This window comes from Tinamus guttatus, unplaced genomic scaffold, assembly GCF_059628265.1.
Source record: "Tinamus guttatus ecotype Peru unplaced genomic scaffold, ASM5962826v1 Tinamus_guttatus_pri_ptg000137l, whole genome shotgun sequence".
NCBI classification, from domain to species: domain Eukaryota; kingdom Metazoa; phylum Chordata; class Aves; order Tinamiformes; family Tinamidae; genus Tinamus; species Tinamus guttatus.
This window is the reverse complement of record NW_028288671.1, coordinates 31,215-54,386: the sequence shown is the minus strand read 5'-3', so window position 1 is coordinate 54,386 and position 23,172 is coordinate 31,215. Positions and strand designations below refer to the sequence as shown.

Here is a 23,172-nt window from a genome sequence, read left to right as displayed (position 1 = left end):
GGCTTACAATCAATCCCCCAATATTTATGTAATTGCGATACAACCTTCACGAGGGCTTCCATCCTCCTTGTTGGTCCGGGAGCGTCCTCCCCGCTGGGCTGGTCCAGCCGCTCCGGCCGCCGTTCACCCGTCCAGGCGATGGTTCCCGGGTTTCGGCACCACTTGTTGCCGTTCAAACGGCACGGCGACCTGGTTCAGGAACGGCACGGCGACCACCCCCAGGCCGCTTGGGCCATCAGCTCGCTGACACCAATGTGGTGGACGGCAAATGGCCTTTATTGATGGGTAACAAGGTGTTATATAGCTAAGGTTTACAACGTCACATTCGTCTGCTTACATCATAAACTAACACTATTGGCTATTAGGGGCCCTACCTTTCCATACAGCACGATATCTTCTGGCCACTGGACCCTAACTATCTGCAACAAGTCTCCTTCTCTGGAGATCTTCAAAACCCGCTTGGATGCAGTCCTGTGCCACGTGCTCTAGGTGACCCTGCATGTGCAGGGGGGTTGGACTAGATGACCTCTAGAGATCCCTTCCAACCTTAAACATTCTATGATTCTATGTTTCTATTATTTCTTAATGTAACAGCCATTACCCCTGTATGTGCAACAGATGAAGATATCCAAATGTTCATCTCCTCCCCAGAACTTCCCGTGTGTTCTCGGGTGCAAATTGATGCCACATTTCTCTTGAGCAGCATTCAAGACGGGGGGGTTTCAGTCTATCTGTGCTGGCCATCGCTCCACAATCTGCTTTTAATCTGCCCGTGAGGAAGGCAGTTTGCCGCGACAGTTGCGTCACGCACACCTCGGTGTGGCCGTGGCCCGGAGTGCACGTCACGAGCAGGGGAGGTCACAGGTGGGTTTGCGAGCGTGAGAGCGAGACCTTGCTGAGGCCAGGAATGGCTGTCACAGCACCGTGGGCAGCGGGGCGGCTGCCCAGATGCCAGAATCCCATCCTGGGGGGGTCTGGTGGATGGTGCCTGTTGGGTTACACACATGGCCCACACATGTTAGCCCAGTTCTCGGCTCTTTAGGGGAAACTTAGCATTACACCTGGTTCTTTTTTTTTTTTTTTTCTTACTTTAAAGTCTTTAAACTCTGAATGGAACTGATAGTAAAGCCTGGGGTAGTGCTACAGAAATTGGGTGAGACTTTCTTGCTTATTTACAAGAGGGGATTGTCAAACTACCCATTTTCTGGCGCAGGGCAGAGGTAACTGAGGTACACTCAGTATTTTCAAGCAGTGACCCGGAGTAAAGGAAGCAGCTCACAGCTTGTGTGGTGCTAGTGTCTCAAGCGGGTAAGTGGAGAGTCATGTGTGGATGGTGTGGATGACCATGTTTTAGAAATTTGGGAGCAGTAATTACCAGCTCTCCTCTTTCCACCTGAGATAAAGCAGGATAAATGTTTCAAGTGAACTCCAGGATGCCGTTCCTGGCGAGAGCTAGTGTGAACACAAGTAATGAGCTTGCGTCCATAAATCAAATTAGCAAAGAGATTGCCCCAGACATTAGGGACTCGGTTTGGATAGAGGCTGCAAATAGCAAACCCAGGCTGCCCTTGGTAATGGCTTGGATATGGTACCTTTCGGATTATGGTTTTCAACGCTGAAGTCCAGCCTGTAAGTCAAAGTGATGCCTCTGACAGAGTAATAACTCTTCCTTTACCCTCCTCTCCCCCTTTGTTTGTTTTGTCAGTCAGTGTTTTGCTTCCTCCGTGGTCTTTTCTCATGATATTTTGAACTTGCTTTAACTTGTGAAACTGTAACCTATAGGGCTAAAACTTTGCAGGCAACTCCTTTACGTTCCTTTTTTTGTTGTTTTATTTGCTTGTTCAGGGTAATATCCTGTTAGAGATCCGAAATGTCACTGGTTTGCTACTCTTAGCAAACCTGCTTCACTTAGCACTTTCCTTGGGTTTGAATAGGGCTAAATATAAAATAGCTTTTTGATTACTTCATTGTTTGTGCATCAGAATCGGTGGTGACGTCAGCAGAGCGATGGGAGACGGGTTTATTAAGTGTTGTGGCAAAGCCAGTGAAAAAGATCCGAAAAGCACTAAAGGGGTTATTTTGGGGTAGCACAGAAATAGCGTCTTTAAAATTGTCCGCAGCGGAACGGGGCACTTAATCCCACACCCCCTAGGATAATTAGCGACCGCACGATTTCTGCACGGCACTGCGTGAGGCGAGAGCCCAGGGCCGGCACGGGCAGCGGCGCTTGGCGAGGCTCGAGGTGCCCTGCTTCGTCATGGCGGCAGCAACGCGGCCTGCTCCTGCTCCCGCTCCAGCCGAGGTGGCCCTCAGGGCGGCCGGCTCGGAGTATGCAGGTCGGGATGAGCAGCCTCATTGCAGCCTACGAGCCGCCAAAATAGATTGCCTTCGAAGGGTGGTGGCGTTTTCCAGAAAACACTGGGGTTTCTTTGCTCACGTTATCTCCTGTCCTGCAGGTTCAGCCTTTGCTGGGGCACTTAAGGGATCTTCTCTGTGAGTTGATCCCTGAGATGTCTCTGTCTCCATTCAATTTAGTTGAAACTGGCTTAGTTGCCTTAAATGGTGCATGGAGGGCAGCAACCTCGGGGCCGTTTGCACCTGATGGCTTCTGAGGCTAGGATGAAGATCAGAACTTCCTAATTCATAGTTAAAGCGGTTATTTGGTGTCTTCTGTGGTTCGTATGGAAGCCTTGCCCCACATGTTCAGCATAACAGACTCCAAATGAAGAAAGGTTGACATAGGAAGAGCAAAATTTTCTAGTACATTTTTCTTGAAGTAGAGCAGCCGGCATGTCTATTCTATAGGAAGGGCAATGGAATATAACTAATAAGATTTGTATGGGAAGCAACAAGCAGAAGCTATGGTAATTTTTTTATCTATCTAAATGATAATGGGCAATTAGTGCTATTTGTGCTGTTTTTAAACTGGCTTTTTATAGTGTTTATTTCATGAAGGAAAGGAAGAAAGAAACAAAGAGCAGTGAGCAAACTTGTTGCATTCTAAGTATCTGTTTAAATCAATCATCACTCAGTGACCAGCAAAGTTATTAAATTCAAGATGAGCCAGATATGCTTCAGAAATTATAGTTATGAAGAGATGCGTGCACACAGTCTATGCACTTACTTGTGCTTGCATTAATGGATAAACAGAATAGAGAGGATAAAATTACTTAGAAAATGGTCTTATGTTTTGCCTCTCAAAATAGCCATGATTTTTCTTTTTTCTTTTTCTTTTTTTTTTTTTTCTTCTGTGTCCTGAATATCTAGATGGTTGGGCAGTGGCATTTGAGCAGAGAAATGTCTGCATGATTGTCAGTGCTGGAAGCACTGTGCAAGTGTTGTGCCACAAGCTACTGTTTGTTGGTTATGGAAATGTTCAGGTTCAGAAACTACTTAAGGTCTGTCTCTGTCTTGGTTGTCTTTTATAGCTCTACTGCCTAATAGCCAGCCTTGTAGTATGCAAGTTTCTGGGGCCCTGTTTGAATGCCACCTGACAGAAAACAAAGATTAATTATGCTTGAAGAATAGCTGTGCTTTGCTACCTGCAAGCCAGGTTGTAGCGAGATGAATGGCATTGCTTGCAAGAAGATCCTGCCCGAATGTGGGGGAAGCTTTTTGCGCTTGGTTTTCTACTGCACTACTATGTTCTGCTTTGCAAAAGGTAGATATGGCTGATTTCTCCCTCGTGAAGGAGTTTATAAGGATCCTGAGCAGTGTGTAGTTGTTGTAGGAGGATGCTGGGGTCCGGGCAAGCATCCCCTGTCACAGAGTTGAAGGCTTGTGTGAGGAAGCTGGAGAGCATCAGTAGCTGGGGGCTGTAGGAAAGCCAGGTTTCCACCCAGTATTGAAAGGGATGGCAAAGGAGAAATGGGTTATGCCTAAAGTACAGAGCTGTTTTTCCTATCTTCTCTCAAATGATATTTATAAATGAACTCCAACTCCTCTTTGCATGTTGTGCTCCTGAACACGTGCCACGTTGATAAATCCCTTAGTTTGAAGTGGAACTTCTTTAAAGCATTACAGGAGGGGAAATAAATACTCGCTTTGTGCTTCATCGTTGGCTGATAACCATCGTGTGTCCTTTCAGTATTGCTGTTGCTATATTTATGGAGTGAGGAGGCTTCACTCAGAGCTATTTGATAAAATACCTTGGTACGTGTTTCCCCTGGAGCAGGGTCCCTGCTGTGGCAGCAGTATCAGCTGAAGGCCAACTTAGATCACTTTACATATTGAAGGACCCAGTGAAAAGTGGGACCTTGTAAAGTGTGGGATTTCTGAAGGCCAGTGGTCATGTTGTGAGTAAGCCAGATAAGGACGGAAGGACTGCTAACTAAGAGATAAGGAGTGCGGCTGAGAGTCAGATAAGGAGTTAATGAGCTGAGAAGTTGTTAAATGTAAGGACACGTGGGCACTGTTAGTTAGCCTCTGTTAGTTAGCCTATCACACTGTATAGTTAGATGCATAGACGCGGGGTCTTAACCAATCATTGTAAAGAAGCACTCGCGTGTAAGGGGAAGTCTTGCATATAAGCACGATTGGAACCCTAAATAAACTGGCACTGCTTGATCACATTGATCGTGTCCGTGGTGTCCGAGACCCCCGCGTCCACAGTAAAGGGTTAACCAAGCAGCGACTAGGGGTTAACCTGCTATCTGCTTCTGCTGAAAACCATGTGAGGAAGATTAAGATAAGAATAGGCAAGAATTGTGAAAGGAACATTCCAAGCTTGCAAAACAAGAGAATTGTGAGAGAGGAACCAACTGTGAATGTCATGAAGACACAATAGGCAGATAAGGAAGTTAAGACTGTCTATATAAACGCGGGTGTCTTTCCAGAGCGGCGCGGATCTTGGGCCAACTGCAAGAGGTCCGCCGCTGGCCAGCTAATAAATGCTTGCTTTTTAACCCAGCAGGTTGAGTGTGTGGGTGATTGCTGGGATTACAGATTAACATTTTGGGGGCTCATCTGGGAGTTCCGTAATGGCCAGGCCCTCCCTGGTTGGGAAGGGCCGCCCGACTTCTCCGGGGGAACGCTTCCAGGGGGAGCGCTACCTGACGACATTCCAGGTCCCCGGATCTTGATAAACCTCGAGGTAAGGGATTGTACAATTCAGGAGTTTAAGAGGCGCCCCGATTTTTTGTGTGGTGGACTGTGGGAGGTCTGACGAAACAATAACTCCCCGCCACTGGCACGCATTGGGATGCCACTGCGTTGCCTTGGGAATAGGTTCGATTTTCGCGAGGTTCGCATTGTTGGGGATAATAGGTTTTCCGTGACTTGCGTTCATTGTGTCGTGTCTGCTGTGTTGTATTTGTTGTGTTTTGTTTGCTTTATTTGTCCTTTGAATCCAGACGGAATGGAACAAACATGTTCAATTCCCAAGGGACCGCTTCATTGTTTCCTGTCTAACTATCCAAAATTTAGGAGATGGATTCTCCTAAATTATGGGTTTAATATAAAAGCCAATAAATTGAAAAAAGTTTTTGTAGTATGGAATGGCCAACATTTGGAGTAGGATGGCCCCCCGAGGGGTCGTTTGATCCCGAGATAGTTCAAAAGGCGTTCTTCATCGTTCTGAGGGAGCCGGGCCACCCTGATCAGGTTCCGTATATTGTCCTCTGGAACGATATCTTAAAAGAACCTCCTATGTGTTTGCAGCAATGCATGGTAAAATGTGGAAATGGGTGTAAAACACTGGCAACACAATTAGGACAAAATAAGGCCCCCACTTCATCCGCACCACCTGTACCTAAATTCCCTGTCCTCCAGGAGCCACCCGAGGATCGGATTTTACTACTCTATAGCCCCCAGGGTAACTTTGAAGGTTTGGGGGCAACCCATGTCGTTCCTTATTGACACTGGAGCGTCACACTCGGTACTTAAAGAACCATTAGGCCCCCTGTCCCAAGAAACAACTAGAGTACAAGGTGCCACCGGATGGATGGAGGCCTGTAAATGGACCACATCCCGAACGGTGCATTTAGGAAAGCAAACCGTAACTCATGCGTTTATAGGGAGGGACCTTCTCCATAAGCTGAAAGCCACTCCCAAGAAGAAGAGGCATTTCAACAAGTTAAGCAAGCTCTTATAGAAGCACCTGCCTTAGCTCTGCCTGACATATCCAAACCTTTTTGTCTGTACATACACGAAAGGGCAGGAGTGGTGAAAGGGGTAATTACTCAGACCCTGGGTCCTTGGAAAAGACCAGTAGCCTATCTAGCTAAGAAACTAGACCCTGTGGCAGCTGGGTGGCCACCCTGCCTGCGAGCAGTGGCCGCCACAGCGGAACTTGTAAAGGAAGCAGATAAGCTTATGATGGGGCAAGAACTTACTGTCATAGCCCCCCACACGGTCGAAACCCTCCTAAGAGAAGGCACTTTACAATGGATGACAAACAACAGACTGGCAAAGTATCAAGCCCAGCTACTTGACTCTAGGATAAGATTCTCGAGGACCACCGCCCTGAACCCAGCAACTTTACTACCGGACAAACAGCTTGAGCCAGTCGAGCACAACTGCACAGAAATTCTCTACGAACTCTACAGCCTCCGACCAGACTTAACTGATGTACCGCTTACCTCTCCGGAGGAAACCCTATTCACCGATGGCAGCAGTTATGTGAAGGACAGAGTCCGATATGCTGGGGCTGCGGTGGTAACTCAAGATGGTCAGGTAATATGGGCCCAGTCTTTGCCGCGTGGCAGCTCAGCACAAAAGGCTGAACTAATTGCTTTGACCCAGGCACTTTGATGGGCAAAGGGAAAGGCAGTGAACATCTACACCGACAGCAGGTACACTTTCGCCACCATCCATGTTCATGGACAAATCTACAAGGAAAGGGGACTGTTAACCTCCGAAGGAAAAGGAATAAAGAATAAAGAAGAAATTTTAGCCCTGCTGGAAGCTGTATGGGCTCCCCAAATGGTGGTGATCATTCATTGGCCAGCACACCAGAAGGGAAACAGCCCCCAGGTACAAGGCAACGTTCTGGCCGATAGAACAGCAAAACAGGTGGCCCAACAGCCAGTGGGGCCAATGCAAATATTGGCATTAATGCCTCAAACCCAGCTGCCTGAGATGTCCCCTAAATATACTGAAACTGAGAAAGATTATATGAAGGAACAAAAAGGAGAAGGGGATACAGGATGGTGGTATCTGCCCGGGGGAATACTATGCCTGCCCGAACAGATGGCCGAAACCTGGCTGCAGAACCTCCACTCCAGCATGCATTCTAAGAAGACACTCAAACTAGTAAGGCCTCATATCTGGACGCTGAATCTACGTCAGAAGCTGGAGAGGATCTCTACGCAATGTAGTACCTGTGCCCAGGTGAACCCAAAGATATCCTCACCCATTCAAGGGACTAAGGAAGTGGGGAACGCACCAGGGGTATACTGGGAGTTGGACTTTATGGAGATAAAACCCGGAAAGCAGGGGTATAAGTATCTCTTAGTATTTGTGGACACGTATTCGGGATGGGTAGAGGCCTTCCCAACAAGAACAGAAACTGCCTCTATAACTGCGAAGAAACTCGTGCAAGAAATAATTCCTCGGTTTGGTTTACCTACTTACTTAGAGTCTGACAATGGCCCTGCATTCATAGCCTCAGCTACTCAGTAGCAAAAGCCTTAGAAATCACCTGGAAATTGAGGTATATCTACCACCCCCAGAGCTCAGGAAAGGTAGAAAGAATGAACCATACCTTAAAGGAAACACTCACTAAATGGAATATTGAAACAGGGACTAACTGGGTCAATTTACTCCCAATGGTGCTTTTACGAGCACAGTGCACCGCATATAAGATAGGGCTATCCCCCTATGAAATACTCTATGGGAGACCCCCGCCTTTGTTCCCCAAAACTGTGAGCATTACTAACAGCTCTCCAGTGTTCCTCCAGGCATTACAAAAGGTATGAGAGCAGATACACCGAGGCTTGCGAGACCACCACGAGAGCCGGAAGCCTATACAAGAGCCAGCTCACCCATACCAACCGAGGGACTTGGTGTACATCAAAAGGTTCTGGACGGCATCACTGGAACCACGGTGGATGGGGCTGTACCAGGTGATACTATGCACTCCAACAGCAGTAAAGGTTGCTGGAAAACCTGCATGGATCCATCACTCCCACGTGAAACCGGCTCCTCCATAAACCGATCGGGATACAGATAAGTGGACTGTTTCCAACGACCCTGACAATCCCCTAAAGGTCACTCTATGAAGGGAGTGAGTGGGCAGATGTGGGTGATTTTAACCAGGATGGGTCCAGGCACGGTGTGTGCGACCCACATTGCAGTCACTGTCCTCCTCTTCCTTGGAATAAGTGGGGGAAGGGCCTGGGTTCCAGCCCCTCCCCGAGGAACTGTCGACAATGTCTGGGTAACCCTAGCCAACGCTATCAATCAAAACACCATATGTCTAGCCACCAGTGATCCTTGAAACCCCTTTTCTACTTGTCTAGTAGGAATTCCAGCGGAGAAAGATGACTGGTGGCGGGTATCTGCGTGGGCTGTATACAAGGGTTTCAATTGCTGTACTATATGCCGACAATGGGTTAATAAGACCAGAGATCCGAATAGGCCAGGTAATCATTACTCATGGGTTAACTGTAGTCAACAATCAACATGTGACGTCATAGACTTGGGGTGCTCAGGAGCTGTGAGTCATGGAACGGTTCCAGAACTGAAATAGATCTGGTTGAATGGCACTGGTGACCTCTACCTGGTACCTCAGGAGATGGATCTCCTTGGTTCAATTCAGATGGACTGGTGCATCATGTTCAATTATACCGGTCAAAAGCCAAAGCATAGGGACATGGGAACAGAACCACTGCCTTATCAGGATGTATCTCCAATCGGGCACATCTATAAAAACATGTCCTATTGGTGTAATAACACAGGCAGCAATTTCACGATAATTAACTTTAATAGCTCTACCCCAAAGACACTTCCGAGGGGAGTGTTCTTGATTTGTGGAGATCAAGCATGGCCTGGGATCCCATCTCGACCTCATGGAGGTCTGTGCTCAATCGGGAGGCTGACCTTATTAACTCCTAACTTAACCATGATCTCGAACCATACTAGGGAAAACTGACAACAGTGAAGCATTCATAAATTCCAGGAAGGATGTGATGACCAGGTGCATTTCTGGAACCCCGGGGAAATAATTGCTGCGTCCTTCTTGGCCTCATGGGTTTCTGCTGCTGCTGCCCATGCAAAACTCACAAAGCTTGGATTCTGGCTAGTGAAACAGACTAACGCGACAACGCTTGCATTAGCAGGGCTTCTAGCTGATGTTGATTCAATTCGCAAGGCTACTTTACAAAATAAAGTGGCAATAGATTTTTTGCTTTTAGCACATTGACATGGTTGACAGGACTTTGATGGGCTGTGTTGCATGAATCTATCTGATCACAGCAAGTCCATACACAGAAATATTCAGATGTTGGAAGATGGAATACGCAAGTTGCAGATAGATGATGGATGGGAATGGTCGAATCAATTATTTAGTAATTGGGGTCTGTCTGGGTGGTTGCTATCTCTGGTAAAAACAGGGTTGCTAATTCTGGTGATTGTTGTAATTGTGTTGCTGGTAGCACCTTGCCTTCTGAGGCGCATCACTACCCACATCACCAACCTTGTTGCTGATGCAAGAATAATGGTTATGAGGACTCATTATGATTCATTGAGGGAAAATGATGGGTTTAGCCTACCTCAAAGGTTTGAGGTAGGGTCAACAGCCAGTGGGAATGAAGGACCCAATGAAAAGTGGGACCTTGTAAAGGGTTAACCAAGCAGCGACTAGGGGTTAACCTGCTATCTGCTTCTGCTGAAAACCAGGTGAGGAAGATTAAGATAAGAATAGGCAGGAATTGTGAAAGGAACATTCCAAAACAAGAAGAGAATTGTGAGAGAGGAACCAACTGTGAATGTCATGAAGACACAATAGGCAGATAAGGAAGTTAAGACTGTCTATATAAACGTGGGTCTCTTTCCAGAGCGGCGTGGATCTCCGGCTAACTGCAAGAGGTCTGCTGCTGGCCAGCTAATAAATGCTTGCTTTTTAACCCACCGGGTTGAGTGTGTGGGTGATTGCTGGGATTACGGAGTAGCAATATGCACCTTCTCTCTTTTTAGACCCCTACATGTAAATGCATCTTGGCTACAGCAAATGCCTGTGGAGTGTGGGGAAAAGGGGAAGAGGGAGGGAAAGGTCATCCCTTCAAATTTAGCTATTTACAGTGCAGAATGTCTGTGAAATTTCTGTCTAGATTCTCCTTTCAGTTCAAGGAGAGAAATAGCCACTCCTGGAGCACGATTCCTCTCCTCCCAGTGCACCTTGGGCCTAAGCAGGTCAGATAAATTAGGCTCTAGAAGTGCCTATTTCTCTTCATTGCCTTAAAGGAAACCCAGAGAAGCAGTTCACATAAGGGCATCTGTATTGTGAAAGTCTAAAGTTAAGGAGAGTGGTCTCATCCCGGCTGTCTGCAGTTGTTTAAGTGTAGCTCTGAAAGCAGATAGTTTCTGTCACAAAACCGCGACTGGGTGTTATTGTGAAGGCACAGCATTGTACCAGAGGGAGCCTTGAGAACAACAGCACAGAAAACTTTGCATTGTCCATCACCTGTATTTTATATATATATATATATATATATATATATATATATAGTGTGTGTGTGTCATTTTTACTTACTTAAAAATACAATGTATGAAAAAAAAAAGATCACTTCCAGAATTAGACTTTCCTCTTCAGAACTTAAAAGGTGCCCCATTTCATTACCTGTAAGAAATGACATGCTGTTAACTGATATGATAAAAAAAGACCAATTTAAAAACAATACAGCTTTGCAAATGTTTTAAGACAGTAGCTGTTAAGGTGACAGGCTCTGTAAGCACTGGAGTACAAAAATATATCTCTGGCTAATGATTTAGATAAATGTGAGTTCTGCTGAAATGACTGTGGTTTAGAAAGACTTTTCCATGTTGCAGAATGGAGTCATGAGGCTGTGCACTGTCTGAAATTATACGGATATATCATGCTTTGATGCGTGTTCAGTTTTTTTTCCCCCTTTAAAAAGCTATTTTATTGAAGCTAAATTATTGCAGGGATATGAAAAGGTACAATTTGCTCTGAATTTATCCTTGGAGGGCCGGCAGATCATTGCTTTTTCTCAGAAATTAGATAGAAAGATCCAGATAGCAGATTTCAAGCCCATCAGGTGTTTAAAATATGCCCCTCAGCTAAAATGAAGTATTATAGTCAGGGTCTTGTTATTGCTCTGTGATCCACTTGACAAGTGCAGCCGTGGAGGAGGGAAGCTGCAAGGAGTGCAGGCGGTCAGAAGTGGAGCAGGTCAGGGCTGGTTTCGCCTGCTGCCCCAGGGACTTGGCTGCACGTACAGACCTGCTCTATGGTCTCATTAAATCCATCACAGTGTGGGCTCCTGCCGAGGCGGCGAATCCCTTCCTGCAGTTCCTCGCGGATACCATGCCAGCTGTAGAGAAGTCATGAAAGTGACGCTTGGAAGGGGGGAAGTGGGGTGTCCCCCATGCCAGCCACCCCCAAAATAAACTCTGTGTCCCGATGCGTAACAGAGAGGGGAAACCTATGTGTGCTGCTGTAGTCTGGAGAAGTCCTTGCAGGCTGATCAGCTTCAGCAAAGGAGTGGTTGCTGCCCGATTCTGAGGAGAGGATGGCATCAGCTTATTTACTTTTGCACGTTTGTAGGTGTTCAGAGAGACGCCGATTTGGGGAGGCTGATGGAGTTTTGGCTTCCTTGCTTCTCCTTGCTTCTTTCTCCAATTAAAATAAATAAATAAATAAATAAAAATAAAAGGGATAAAGAAGACACTTTCTTCCTTTGCCTGTTCAATAAGTCAGAGGGAAAAACAGCCTGTGGCCAGAGATTCATCCTGTAAGACAAAAGGGCAAAACCTATATCCAGAAGACCCTTTGACCACAGTCCTGCATGAGCTGTCTCTGATGACTCTGGTGAGCTGTGAGGGTTGTTTTTTAAGAGTGAAGGTATATGGCTGGAGTGAAATGAATGATGCCATTAATGATGCCCCTTGTACGAACACATGATCCTACAGGACGCTTATCCTGACTTCCAACCAATAACTGTTTTTTTTTTTTTTTTTCTCTGAATTCTTCCTTTCATTTTAGATTCCAGAGCGGCGACTACCACATCGACGTGTGCATCAACGACTATCTGGATGTGTTCTGCCCTCACTATGAAGATTCAGTGCCAGAAGATAAGACCGAACGCTATGTTCTTTACATGGTGAACTTTGATGGGTACAGCTCCTGCGATCATACCTCCAAAGGATTCAAGAGGTGGGAGTGTAACCAGCCACACTCCCCAAATGGACCGTTGAAGTTCTCAGAAAAATTTCAGCTCTTCACTCCCTTCTCACTAGGATTTGAGTTCAGGCCAGGCCGGGAATATTTCTACATCTGTGAGTATACAGAGATTTATCATTTTTGCATAGCAGGTGCAAGCAACACAGCTACTTTTTCACCTATGCTCTGTGGAAACACAGAGGGGCCAAACTGTGTGTGATGCAGATGTCTTATAGCGAATGCAGGCTTAACCATCCCCAGATACATTAGTGAGGAATCTAGAGTGAAAATGAGATTAAAAGCACAGCTTCTTTTCTCACATGAAATAACATGTCAGCCTATTCACTGAACCACGGCTGACTCTTAAAGGAAAACACACACTTATGTTTATTCCAATGGGCTGAAGTGGGGGAAGGAGGAAGAAGGGATGGTTGGAAGTCCACCCCAAGTCCAAGGAAAAAAAAATGCTTCTTTTAGATGCGAAATTCCTGGATTTTGTTATTTATTTGCTCAAATTAAATTTTTTTTGTTACTGTAGTACTTGTCATCCAGAGCGAAGAGAGCAAAGGCTGTTCCATTTGTAAGCACTGTAGCTGCTAATATCAGTAGTCCAACAATATTTAAAGTCATGCTTTCTGAGGCTAAATAGGCATTGAGCCATGGGGCTCTTTTTTACCTTTTTTTTTCTCATTCTCCTCCCCCTCCCCTTAGAGCAGCTGTTTCTGTAAGTGTAGGGGGACGTGAAATGCAGTGGGAGCAGATTCCAAGTGAATTAGTGTGAATGAGCCTGGGTAAATGATGGGGAACACAGTTGGCTCGGAGCCCTTCTCCAAGGAGCTCCACGTCGGGCTTGCTCTGGGCACCACAAATGGGGTGGAAATCTCGAGGAGGCGCCATGCAACACCTGGGGCTAAAGAAATAAAAGCATCAGGGGGTTAAGAACCAACGGGTTGAGCTATCTGGTTCATGCAAACCTGCTATGTAGCTGTTGCTGCTTCAGTTGTCTGGTTAGGCTAATCCTCCAACAAGGATCTTAGTTTGTTTCATACCTGAATCCTCCACTTCCCCACATGTTTTGATTGTTCCAACTAAATCTTCTTTGTGTGTGTTTTTAGTGTTAGACTGGAGAGCTAAAAGCTTTAGACAGGCGGTAGATCCCAAGAAATATTGCCTTGGTGCCTGTAGTTGGCCTTTCTACTGTGAAACAGTCATTCCACTTCATTTCACTGCAGAAGCTGAATACATATGATCCTTTGGCCTCATTTCTTCAACATTAAGATTTTTCTTTTCCCTCTCTAAATATACAGTGAAATACAGTCCTGGGGGATTGTTTTCAATTCATTTCTTTTTCTTCCAGCAAATAAAGTTCTCTAAAAAGTGGCATTTCAGCATCAGAAGAACAGTGCCTTGTTCTCGTGCTGGAGTGTAATATCAATAATCAGAAAAAGAATAATTAAACTCTAATATTACTTCAGACCTATTTTTACTATGCTAATGAGAAATGGCACAGAACCCTAGTGCTGTTTCAGATCACACAGAAAATAAGAAATCTGAGTGATGTGGAGAGTGTTGCAGGATAAATAACACTGTGCTGCATTTGCCTAGCCCTAGCTCTCCAAAGCTCCCCCTTAACTTCAACAGGAGTTTTGCTTCTCTCCAAACTGTTGTCCCAGACTCCCTGGGGACACTGGGTTTTGCTTTGGGTGAGTTCAGTTCCTGAGCATTGTGGCTGTAACAAGCAGCAGTACTTTGGCTATGCAGCACAATCTCTTTAGCATCTTGGGTCCGCAATAAAGTGCAGCCCAGGCATGGCACCAGTAGCTGCAGGCATCAAAATTTCCTTACTGCTTTTCTACATTAAAAAAAAAAAAAGAGAAACCTTTAATAAATGTGAAAAGCAAACAAGGAAGTAAAGAAAGAGTGGGGGCTCTAGACAGCTTATGGCTGGTTTTCCTCATTTGTGGTTAAATTCAATATTTCACTAAAAACATTTCACTAAATGTATCTTCTGTAACATTCATTTAACAGAGTCATTTAGCTGTCAAGGGCTCCCTTCAAAATAATTGTTCCAAAGTTCTTTAAAATATGAAGGGTTTTATGGTGTTCAACTGAGTTTAGATGGAATTATTATTTTTTTTTTAATGAAAGGTAAAATAGAAGGAAAAAAAAAAGCAGAGAGCTGTTCATTTGCTAGATGCTTATTGACCTGATATTCACTGAAATTAAATGCTCAGTTATGTTTTAGATGCACAAAACATTTTTGTTCCTTTTCCATAGCTGAGATATTTCTTCCCCTTCATCTTTTGCTCTGCCGAGGCCGAGAGCAAGGTGGGTTATGCAGGCGTTGCAGAGAGGCACAGCACGCTCTGGCAACAAGTAAATGCAGAGCTTCTCAGGGGAAGGGTTGTCCGTCCTGCTCTGTTTTTCCTCCTACTTTTTGCCAAAGAAACAAGAGGGTGAAACATAGTGCCTTGTTTCCTCATGAAGATTGTGAGCCGGCTCTAGTGCGGCTGCGGAGCCTGCTCCCTTGGCCTTTCCTGGCTGAATATCAGAGAAATGGCCGCCTAGCATTTCCTCATTGCCTCAGCACTTCTGCAACCTTTGCCTGCGCTGCACATGGGCTGGCTCTGGCATCGGCCTGGGGTGGCCTGAGAGAGGGCACAAAATCTTGTGGCTCAGTCTAGACCTCTGCAAAGATGGGAATACCACGTGTCTGGTTAGGTATTTAACGTAAATAACCATCTCTTTGGTGTTGTTTGGGGAAAAGATTAGTAGTTTGCAAAGCTCCTTGCTTTGCCTTTCAAGGATGTTACTTTCCCCCCCTGCTTCTCTTGTTTTGAGGGAGTTTGTTTGTAAAATTGCCCCCGTTCTCTGTGTCCTTCCTTTACTGCCCATGGGAAGTTGGGTCTCCTGTCTTTGCGTGTTCATTTTAGGAAAATAAAGAAAAAAAAATTTCTAGTATCAAATTTCCATCGAAGAAACGAATTCAGCATTGCAGATATGAAATCAACAGGTACTAACAGAGTTTTAAGAGGAAAAGGTTATTAAATATTTGCATGGAAAATAACTTTTAAAAGATGGTTTTAATTAGGGAGGGCTTATAGTTGGGAGGCAGGAAAAACAAATAATAAATCATCATAACCTGAAGATTCAATTTTTATTTAGTTCCTAGCAGATTCTCAGCTAATCCCAGACAAAATAATATTATTACTGAAACAGAAGCAAGTGGAATATAGAAAAAAAGAAAGCAGAATTTAAATATTTCATGCCATAATTGTGGTTTTAATCTCTTGGAAGCAAGGAAAAACTTGGGCTTGTAGGTTAAGATGAGATACTGCACAGGGATGATAAACAGTCTCCTCCTAAAAGTGTACGCAGGTGATTGGTTTAATCATTTAAATGTTTCATCATTTCACTGTTGACTTCTATATACGTTTTTCCGCTTTTTCTAAAGAGACCAGATAGGTTTGCTCTGCTTCTCAGTGCTCTGGCTGCGCTCCTGATCTTGAAGATGGTTGCTAGTGGCTAACAGGCATTATATGTAACGTACCTAATTATAACATAGTGGTTCTTTCTCTTTTCTTATAGAGAAAAGAATTCCTTTTTCAGTTTAAAAATCTCATGGCTTTACCCTTGGCTTGTGTGACCTTTTTAATTAATGCTTGTTTCCAGTTTGAGCCCGTGTCTTTGTCTTTTTGATTCTGTTTCAAGATGCTTATGATGCTTATGCTGTTTCTTTTTATCATCTCTGATGGTGTGCCCTTGTCATCATTTCTTGTATGAAGCTTCTGATCATTGAATCAGGAAGCTTTTGGTGTGACCATGTTGTCCCTGAGCACATCAATGTGCTCTTAAAATTTGGATTTAGCTACAGTGTTAAATAATTTATATATATATATATGTTTAATTGTGATTAAAAATTATAGTTTGTAAAATTGTACTTAGTTTTACATACAGTTCTTTTTAATTTCCTGCCCTCCTGTATTCCTTTTCCCCTTACAATTTATCTTCAGGGGAACTGGTGCTACCTATTTCCTTGTTTTTTTTTTTTTTTTTTCCTTAAAATTTATCTTTGTTCCCCATTATCTTTGTTTCTATGCACTAATTCCTTTTTTTTTTTTTTTTCTTTCCTCTCTGAAATTTCTGACTCTTCCCTCCTGAGGACTTTTATTCAGATTTAATTCTGTTCAGTTCTGAGCTGCTTCTCTAGCAGGGAATTTGTGATTTCCAGAATCTCAAGCAGCAAGTTGTGTCTCTCATTAAATCCTCCCATGGCTGGGACTGAAAGTTGTGGGACTGTGGGAATCCTGCTGTCGTTTTCCTCTAGCAGCTGCCTGCGTGGCTAGACTATCTCCTTGCAGCCTCTGGAGGCTCCTGTGACTCAAAAGATCTTAAGGAAAATGCAGTAATAGAAAAGAACACTTTTAATGGCTCCGTTTCTTTCTCTCTTAACCTCAGCTACTAATGTAGTAGTTAATCATTACCTTATTAATAAGGTCTGTAGTTGGACTCTTTTTGAGACAGTCACAGCTCTGACTCAAAAAGAGGCAGAAATGTTTTTGATGCCAGTTAAGCTCTATTTGCTCTTCTCCCACATTTTGCAATCTAGTGGTTAGGAATTCAGCATCTGTTTTCCCTATTACTTTTCCTTTAGTGTCTTCTACGATAGTTTCTCTGTCCCCTGCAATTTCAGGGTATCATATTTTGGGGAGAGTTTGCTTGTTTTGTGTCCCAACACTGTAAACACTCTTTAACACCCATATTGTCAAGCTGCCTATTCCTGTTCCCTTCTTTTTTACTGGAAATCTTTGCGGTAGGATCTGAGCAGCAATACCTGGTCAGCTGGAGGACACAAAGCCAGCACTGCTTTGTGGTGGCAGTAGGGTTTTTCATTTATTAGCAAAAAAATATTGCTGAAGCACCTGCTTAGTAGTAGTAGTTATCAGTGTTTTGCACGAAAAGGCACAACTCATCGAGAAAGGCTTGTTCAGTTTAGGGATCTCCACATGTTCAGTCAGAGAATTGGATTGATGTAATAGGAACACAAAACAGAAGGACTATGAACTTTCTTATCAGAAAAGTCAAGTATGATTACCCCTCCCATTACATGCTGGCCTTTCAATAAAAACTCTTGACTTGATAAAAATAATTGAATTGAGACAAGTAAAATAAATAAATAAATAAAGTTTTGTCCTCATATAGACCAGGAAACACTTTTCAGAACCAGTCGGTGTTGTCAGCACAACTGTCCCTACCCCTGACTAAAGTCTGCTGATACGAGGTGCTATCTGAGGGCATGGGTGCAGAATTTCTCAAGATTTGTGTCTGATTCATGTGAGGAACTTCCTCTGCTGGAAAAGGAGATACTGTAAAGAAGCTAGTGCCAAGTCTGTTGCATTTTGGAGGATATTAGTGTCAACCAAATGTTAGGGTAGATGATTAGGTTACTTCTTGTGCATGATGATTAGGTTGGTTACTTTTCTTTGAGGAAGTCAGCTGTTACTAGTATAAGTACTGATAGTATCATAGTCATTAACATTATAGTGCATGAGTAGCACAGTAATAATTAACTAGTAATATTCTTGAAACACATTCTCCTGCATTCAGCACTTGGAACCTATGTTTTTTTCTGCAAGCTGTTATTCTTGTGAAGTCAAATCTTTTAGCAAAACAATTGACATTGGCATAAATTAATTTATACCATCTGGAAGTTCAAAAGAAACACACTGACAAACTTTTTTTTCCTCATAGGAATATTTCTTTACATTGCTGGTCTGGTGCAAAGTTGCTTTTATGAAAATAAAAGTTGCTCCTTTATGTTCACTGATGGAGCTGATGCTGATTCTTCTTCAGAGTGGCCTTAGAGTTGTGGGGGCGAAATGAATTTCCATTTTGATGGTTATACTCTGTTTCTGGGGGATTTGTGTCCTGTTTGTCCTTATGAGAAAATATCATCTCTTGTAAACGCCTCTTGTACACCTGGTATATCTCTTTGTTAGGGAAGCCGAACATTCACTGACCACTGCTGCTACTTGTCTCGCAGTGTCTTGCGACACTTGTCACGCTGCTGCTACTTGTCTCGCAGTGTCTTGCGACCTTTCTATCCATCCCCTGACTACTTCTTCTGCAGGACAAAACTAGACTATCCATACATGAAAATGGATTATTCTTTCCCAACTGACCACAATTCACAGCTGTAGGAGAGTAACTTCAACAAAGCCCCTAATTGTATCAAAAAAAAAAAAAAAAAAAAAAGAGGTGTGAGAGGCATAATTGGGGATCTTTTTTTTTTTTCCCTCTTGATCCTGTCAGTCCTGAGATTCAGAATCTAATGTTTAGCTTGGGGCAAATTTGGCCTTTAGCTTTAGAAAGTGCGAGCACTGGAGGAATGCAGAGAGAAGATTGATAGCAAGTGTGTGCCATGACATATTAAGCTTATATTGGGGACAGCTGAGTCACTGTCATTACTCTGCAGGCTAAGCTTTTATTAAAATTCATTTCTACCAGTGGGAATGGTTAACTTAAGTAGCAGATATTTCGCTTGGAAAGGCTGGATTTATCTTTAGGTGAGTGGAAAAAAAAAAAAAAAGGCAGCCTGTCTTCAATTCCACAGGTCTTGGTTAAAGCAGAATATGGCTGATGTTTGTGTTTCCCTCATTTCTTTTAGGAGACGAAGGGGTCAGAAGATGCCTTCTGGAACTCTCTCCAGGTACCTTGGCTTGCACCAAGAGCTAAAAAATGAAGGTTAACTAAAGAACATTTATTAAGGGATGCCGAGGGAATTGCAGGCTTTTTTAACATGTTAATTGTGCTTTTCTTTGGGGGACCATCGTTTATTAGCAGGTCCCCCATTAACCTTTCAGTCAAGCTCTGGTCAGCCTAAACATTGATGCTGCTTTTGGCAGCATGGCTCAGACATGCCGCTCTCATATGAGTCCTGCTTTGATAGCTGCTTTACCTGAATCACCTGAGATGTTTAGAATGAAATCAAAGCAATTGAAAGGGTTTGATAAATGTATACTTAAAAAAATATTTTTGTGTGATAACATTAGACAGACAAGGAAGGTGACCTTTAGAAGGGAATTCATGGTTAGCCTCGTGTATACATTAAAGGAGTGGTTTCTATTAGAAAGCATCAGAAGAATTAAGTGCTGGTCCTCCTTAAAAGAAAGCAGGCGTGTTTAAAATCCTCAAAGGGAATGTTAAAAGCCATTGAATAATTTGGGACTTGGGAGAAATCCACATAAGAAAATGAAGTGTGAACCCACAGAAGTGCTGGTCCCTATTGCTGAAGCTTTTCAAAGAGAATGTCTTTCAGATAACAAGCTGGAAGAGGATGGTTTGGATTCGTGTTCTTCAAAAGTTTCAGTGCCATTAAGATCCTGATAACAGCAGAAATATAGAAGAGGGGACCATATGCTACACATTTGTAACTTGGAAAGCACTTTCATTGGCATGTAGTATAAGGCCTTACCCCTTGTAGGAAGACCACTCTCTTGGGTTGTTTTCTGCCGGCGTTGGGGGCTAGAAGAATGAGGGAGCACCAAAGAGAGGAAGTGTGAGGGGCAGGTTTTTGTCCTCTGTTCTTTTTCCTTCTCATCTAATGTGCTAGAAGAAAACCAGTTCATTTTGCAGGGGTATAAAGTATATGTTGAATGTTTTTGTGAGATTCTACCAAATTGCAGAAGTTAAGAAGAAGGTAGATTGGTTGCAGTTTGGATAAAAGACCACCACAGAGCTTACTAAGTCCATAAGCACATACTTGCCTTAGAGGGGATGGTAACTGAGCATTCCAGACTGCTGGCTATGGGTTGCTGTTGTTTTTAACATTTTCATTTTTATTTGTAAAAATCCAGTCGTGACCTTCTTAGAAGTTAGCATGCAAATTCCAGTGTACTCTGAAAATGCAATTGAATGAACTCAGCACAGCCCTTCAGATCCCTTGTACAGATGGACCATTCATCATTGCCTGCTTTGAATCAGATCTGATGTTCAACAGCTACTGCTTCCCATCTCAGAGATGGCTGCCCTTCAGTGGTGGATGAGGCTCTTTTGCACTAGTTCTTCATCAAATGTTATGAGATGAATAAGGTGAAGCACGTAGATTCCCCGGATGAAAGGACTCACGGAAGTGGAGAGTATTATTAATAATTATCTGAGGACTTATAACTCTGTAACGTTATTGTAATTTGATTTCTGAGCAAACTGAAACCTGTTTAATGAGTTGCTGTATTGGAAGTATTCGTTTTGTAACATGGAGCAGATGCTAGCAGAAATGGAAATAACTTACCAGTGACATTTGGAATAACAGTGTTGTACTTCATTGCCTCCACATCATCAGCACATTAGTCTCCCTGGCAGTGCTTTCTCTGCTGATACCATCCGCATGTCACCATCTGAATGAGATGTATGCATGTCTGCAGCCTGCAGATCAAAACTACATCTCAGTGAATTAAATCTTCAACGTTAGGACTGTGATGACCAACTGCGTGATGGCCTTTCTCTTTCACAAGTCAATATCAAACACCGAACTCCATATTTTCATAAATGCTTACATTTAAAATAAGCAGACTTGTTTCTAAGCTACCAATAATGCAAGATGCTGTAAAGAGGAGAATATTATAGAGTTCTCAAGTGATTTTTTTTCTCCCCTAAAAATGTGAAATTTTCAGACAAGACGGCCAAGACTCTGGGCTTGAAATGGCCATATGCAGTTAATACTGTTATCTCTCAAGATTCTTCACAAGCCAATATAAACCATGCAAAAATTGTCCAGTCAGAGTATTTAGAAATGCATAAAAGAGCTTAATTGTAAAAAAAAAAAAAAAAAAAAAAAAAAAAAATCACAGAAAAATCTCTCCAGGTTTCCAAACCACTTCCCTCAGGAAAAGATGGTAGGTCATCCTCAAATCCACCTTTTGTCCAAATGAGATTTTTACCCCATCTAAAATCTCTCTGGCTTTCTTTTTGCATTGTGGATATTTAAAATTCAAAGTATCAGGTGGTATAGCCAGCTAGATACAGCACTGCTTTGGGGAATTAAGAATGGCTTGAAGGTGTATCAGAATCTCACTCATGCCAAACCTCTATGCACAAAAGTAACCAAGCTCCTGATGATGGATATGGGGAATAACATTGCTGTTGCTGATCTTCTGGGGGTGAAATGATTTTAATTATTTGAAGGATAATCAGAATGACAGTATATTAATCAATTAAAAGAGCCCTGACAATTCAGACATAGGGGCGTTCAAAATATATTCGGGGAAAAATACATAGGAATGGCTCAGATTTATGTTTTAAGAGCTCTAGATGGAGATATTTTGAAGATGGGAGCTTGATTTTGGGCTGAAAAATAAAAAAAAAAAACATTTTTTGCATGGTTTGGCACCCAGGCGACTGTAAAAGAATGCAACCCTTTTTTTTCTTCTTGAAGAAGGCTGAGTATGAACATCCCTGTGGTGCTGGCCGCTCTCCTGCCGCTGAAGCGGGGTGAGGAGCGTGGGTAGGAGCTGCAGACAGAGCCGGATCCCCTGCTCCTCAATGCAGCCACGGCAAGGGTGCTGGGTTCCCAGCCCCCGTGGGAGCTCGTGCGCGACTCTGTAGATCACTCACTGTCCTGTGTAGGCGTTAAAAGTGGAATCAATAATTTATATTAATCGCAAATGTTTCTCCAGGTTTTATTAACAAGCGGATTGTCTGCCCAAGCACTTTCTGGAAGACATTTTTTTTCCCCCTCCAAATGGCCACAGAGAAGAACATAGTTATTATGAGCATTTAGATAAACGGCTTCAGCAATTCATTTGAAAACCATATGGAAAACTGTATTTTACTATATGCTCCCCTTCAGTCTGGGCCGTCGCTGCTGGCGTGATTTGTCACCCTTTTGATAAAATTGTACAGTGGAGGCACAAGATGCTGTAGTTCATCTTAAGAGCAGAAATAGGTTAATCAGGAAAGCAGCCTGAGGTTAAATAATCAAACTGGACCCACATTTCTTCATTTTTTGGCAAGTCCACATTTCCAGTAACAGCAGTGGGGCATCTGTCTAGCTGCTGTTTTAGCACATTTGGGGTCATTTTGTCCTCATCCTTCATGGCTTCCTCCTTCACCCACATCATGCCTTTTTCTTCTCAAGATGTTTTTTTGTGCACTACTTAGATCTCCAGGAAAAAAAAAATAGCTGAAGTGACCACTAAATAGTCCCTGCATGTGCAAGTAGTTCTGTGGAATAGTGTAGGAACTGTTCATGAGCTTCATGCAGCCTGCGAGGACCTGCCTGGCATGATAAGAAAGATGTCAAAATGAATATTGCGGGGTTGAGGAGCAGTACAGGGCAGGCTGTCAATATGACCTTCACACCTGCACGTCTTCTGTACAGGCAAAATCAATTTCCTAGCATACTGCTTATGGAGCTCATCATGTTCCAACAAATTAACAGGCATGCTCTATTTTATTCAGTTTTGACTAACTCCCTTTTTTTTTTTTTTCTTCACTTTTGTGTTTGAAGGTGGTAGAAAGTGAAGAAAATCCACGCACACATGAAAAATCAGCTGTTTGCTACAGAGGAGACAAGAGTTGAAGGAGAAGGAAGCTCATTATAAAGAGATTAGAAAATTAATTGATCAGTGGCTCTGATAGTTCCCATTGGGTGTCTGAGGACCCTGTGAAAAGAAAGTTATAGTCTCAAACATAACATTTCTTCCTATTATTTTTTCCCATGTAGAGACTCTTCTGAAGCATCATTAATTCCAATTATTTTCAGTGAAATATCTCCCAAGAAAAGGGCATGATAAAATCAGTAAGAGGTAGTGTTATTCCAGCGAGAGACTGAC

General features: G+C 43.3%; 1 protein-coding gene across 1 annotated transcript in view; it reads left to right on the top strand.

The window, feature by feature from the left end:
* EFNA5 (ephrin A5) overlaps window positions 1–23,172 on the top strand; it is a 228,055-nt gene that overhangs the window by 181,632 nt on the left and 23,251 nt on the right. Inside the window, exon 2 of the mRNA XM_088521865.1 lies at window positions 12,164–12,456. Coding sequence (XP_088377991.1) covers window positions 12,164–12,456 — 293 coding nt within the window. The remainder of the gene's footprint in view (window positions 1–12,163; window positions 12,457–23,172) is intronic.